Here is a 3,726-nt window from a genome sequence, read left to right on the forward strand (position 1 = left end):
GAAATAAAGAAGAGGTGGGGGGGTTAGTAATTGAAGTTGAAGAATGCAATGTTCATACTGTTGAGATAAACTTCTTAAGTGAAATATGAGGCAGTATTCCTCCAATATGTGTGTGACCTCACTCTGGTGATGGAGGTGATTGACGGAAGGGGAGTTAAAATGTTTCAAACCTGGGAGATCCAGGGAGGCTTGGTAGCCAGATCCTAAATGTTCAGTGAGATTGTTGCCTAGTCAATGCTAGGTTTTGCCAATATATAGGAGGCCACATCAGGAGCACATAACTCAGTAGACAAGATTTGAAGAGGTCTTTCTCTGCAGGGTCGAATCGGCATTAAGGAAGGCAAGCACAATGCTAGTCTTTATTTCAAGAAAACCAGAATATAAAAACAGGGACGTAATGCTGAGGCTCTATAAGATGTACTGTGTAATGTGAGGAATTTTGCGCACCATATCTAAGGAAGGATGAGCTGGCCCTGGAGATGGTCCAGAGGAGGTTTACAAGAATGATCACAGGAATGAGTGGGTCCACATATGATGAGCGTTTGACAGTGCTGGGCTTCTACTCGCTGGAGTTTAGAAGGATGAGGAGGGACCTTATTGAAACCTACTGAATAGTGAAAGGCTTGGATAGAGTGGATGGGGAGAGGATGTTTTCACTAGTGGGAGAGTCTAAGACCAGAAGTCATAGCCTCAGAATTAAAGGATGTTCCTTTTGGAAGGAGATGAGGAGGAATTTCTTTAGTCATAAGGTAGTGAATCTGTGGGATTATTTGCCGCTGAAGGCGGTGGAGGCCAAGTCAATGGATATTTTTAATGCAGTGATAGATAGATTAGTACTGGTATCAGGGGTTACGAGAAGAAGGCAGGAAAATTGGGTTAGGAGAGATAGATCAACCATGATTGAATGGCAGAGTGGACTTATTGAGTCTAATGGCCTAATTCTGCTCCTATCACTTATGAACTTGTGACCTTCCTCCCCTCCTCTCGTTATCTGACATCTACTTTTGTCTCCTTTTCAATTCTAACCTTTGTCACTTACTCCACCCATCTGTCAATGTAACCCTCCCCATTGGTTTCCAGCTATCTTTTGTCTGTCCCCCCCTCCCCCCCCCCCCCCCCCCCCCCCCCCCCCCCCCGCCCCCCCCCCCCCCCCCCCCCTCGCTCCCCCCTACTCTCTTTCCAAGCTTCCTTACCCCTACTCCTATCAGCATGAATAAAGTCCCGACATGCAGATTCTCTCCCCTTGTTTGTGGCCCAAGTAGTTTCTGAATCTCTGATCATGCCCATGACCAAAGGCTAACGAATAACATGCTCACGTTAAAGTATCTGCATGAGACTAACTGATTCTACCATTTGGGGGGCTTTCAATCCAAAATAAAAGAATCCAACATAATAATGGTGTAATAAAGATGATTTTATTATGTTGACCACAGTTTCAACATGCTTTCCAGAAACATTCTAGAAGTCCCTCATGCGCCTGAAAGACCCGATGGTGGAGTTGTAGCCGCCCCAGTCATTGTATTTCCTGTACTCCCCGGGTCTCATGAAGTACTGTCGGCCTCTGTAGTTGGGTTGTTCATAGAAGATCCAGGAACCGTCCGTCACTTGGCAGGAGTGAATGTCACGGTAACGGAAGCGATCGTAGACGGAGGGACAGTCGTCCATGAATTCCATCGTCTGTCCTCCAAAGTCAGGCCTCTCGTAAATCTTCATCCTGTAGTTGCCTCCCTGGTACTGGAATGGAGAAAAAAAATGGCAACCCTGATGAAACTGCAGATATCAATGAATGTACATCGAGAAACGGGTGCCCAGTTGTGAAGGGGGAGGTTGACCAAGCATGTTGACTATGCTTGAACCTTGTTAACAGCAAGCAGCTTGACGATACCTTTCTTTTATAAAATAATGGGTGGTCTATGAAACAGATGGTGAACTGATGTTGCAGAGTCTACCTATAAGGCTCATCAACATCAGTAAAATATGATGTATTATTCTTATTGTGAGATTTTTCCTTTGCATAATAGGAGGTCAGGATGCTGATGGCTTTTAATGTACCAAAGTTTCACTGTAAAAGTAATAGGATGAGTTCAAATGAAGCCAATTGTATATTCTCATGAGCAGTAATACTACTTTCAACACAGACTAGAGAACAAATTGGCTTTTGGCGCTGCATGACCGAGCAGTAACAAACAAGTGACTGGTTATACTTCTGATCTTTCAGGAGCTTTGATGCAGACTGTATGTCATAACATGACTTCATGTTTGTCGATGAGAAGTTGACTCTACTTAACTGTACGTTCAAAACTACAAGAGCTGCATTTAACTTTGGCAGGCAGCACTGGGTTGGTGAAGTGGATATTTGATAGAAAGCTAATTGACTTCCTCCAATTTGTGGAAAGTTAAAATCTATCTTCTAAACAGCTGTTGGAAGCGGAAACACCAGCTGGGTAGAACTTAGATGCCACTAAGAGCAACTTACGTGTGGGTAGGTGCGACAGGACCTGATGTTGTCGTTGAATCCCATCCAGCGCTGGTAGTCAGGATACTCCCCCCTGTTCAGGACATACTGGTACCCCATGTAGTTGGGTCTCTCGTACGCCACCCACCAGTCACTGTCCACACGGATGGAGTTACAGCGGCTGAAGTAAGAGGACAGGTCGGCACAGTCGGTGCTGCACTCATAGTGCCGACCCTGGAAGTTCCTGTCCTCGTAGAAGATGATCTGTGGACAACAAACAGGATTATCAATAATTTCTCAGTGAGAGGCATAGACAACAAAATCTGATGCACCATATAAACTCTGAGTTCTCCTCACCTTTCCCATGTTGTGCTCTCCAGTGAACTCGCTAGCTAACTGAATGTATCATGCTCACACACTGCTCAGTATTTATACGGTTGGCAGAAAGGCCTATCCAGGCAGCGCTTTTGTTATTCTAATGACTTACAATATTGTAAAGTCAGCATTAATGCAACAAAACGCATGACACAAAATCTCATTGCAAAGGAAAGTACTTAAACGTACCTATGTATCTTTCGTCTCATTTTGCCTCCATGTCATTTTAATTGTGTTAACACAGAGACCATGCATTAGAGTCCATTGTGTTCCTTAAACCCTGCTTTCACTGCAGTTCTCGAAGAAGCCCTTAGCACAAAGGACCCATTTCTGACAGGTTGATACAATGGAGCAAATATATTTCAAAATAGGTCAGGGTAAATAGCCAGATAAAGTGGCTTTGAATACAACATTGTACATTTAGCTGGGGGTGTTTAGATTTCATCATACATATACCATTATTATTTGCTGACGTTGCTACCACAGTGTCAGTGATGTTCATTAACGCTGAATATACAAAATGTCAATGCTTTGTTCTGTCTGTCTTTTGTTGTTCTAATTCACAGATCAGCTGAATGTATATCACAATGGGACAAACACAGCCAAATGATGCCAGACAGTAGGGAAGACTTTGTTAAGCTGGAAAGGGTACAGAGATAGTTTACGAGGATGTTGCCTGGACTAGAGGGTCTGGACTAGAGTGTCTGAGCTATAGGGAGAGGTTGAGTAGGCTGGGACTCTATTCCTTGGAGTGCAGGAGGATGATGGGTGATCTTATAAAGGTGTATAAAATCCTGAGAGGAATAGGCCGGGTAGATGCACAGAGTCTCTTGCCCAGAGTAGGTGAATCGAGGACCATAGATTTAAGGTGAAGGGGAAAAGATTAAATAGGAATC

The 3,726-nt window shown here is 44.0% G+C and overlaps 1 protein-coding gene across 1 annotated transcript; it reads right to left on the bottom strand.

Moving 5' to 3' along the window:
- Positions 1 to 1,396: 1,396 nt before the first annotated feature.
- LOC129716497 (gamma-crystallin S-1-like) lies at positions 1,397 to 3,138 on the bottom strand. The gene is made up of 3 exons (XM_055666357.1): positions 2,813 to 3,138; positions 2,477 to 2,719; positions 1,397 to 1,734 (listed from the first exon to the last, which is right to left on the bottom strand). The coding sequence occupies exons 1-3, from the start codon at positions 2,819 to 2,821 to the stop codon at positions 1,459 to 1,461; spliced, it is 528 nt and encodes a 175-aa protein (XP_055522332.1). The 5' UTR covers positions 2,822 to 3,138; the 3' UTR covers positions 1,397 to 1,458.
- Positions 3,139 to 3,726: the final 588 nt, after the last annotated feature.

This window comes from Leucoraja erinacea, unplaced genomic scaffold (genome assembly GCF_028641065.1).
Source record: "Leucoraja erinacea ecotype New England unplaced genomic scaffold, Leri_hhj_1 Leri_250S, whole genome shotgun sequence".
NCBI classification, from domain to species: Eukaryota; Metazoa; Chordata; class Chondrichthyes; order Rajiformes; family Rajidae; genus Leucoraja; species Leucoraja erinaceus.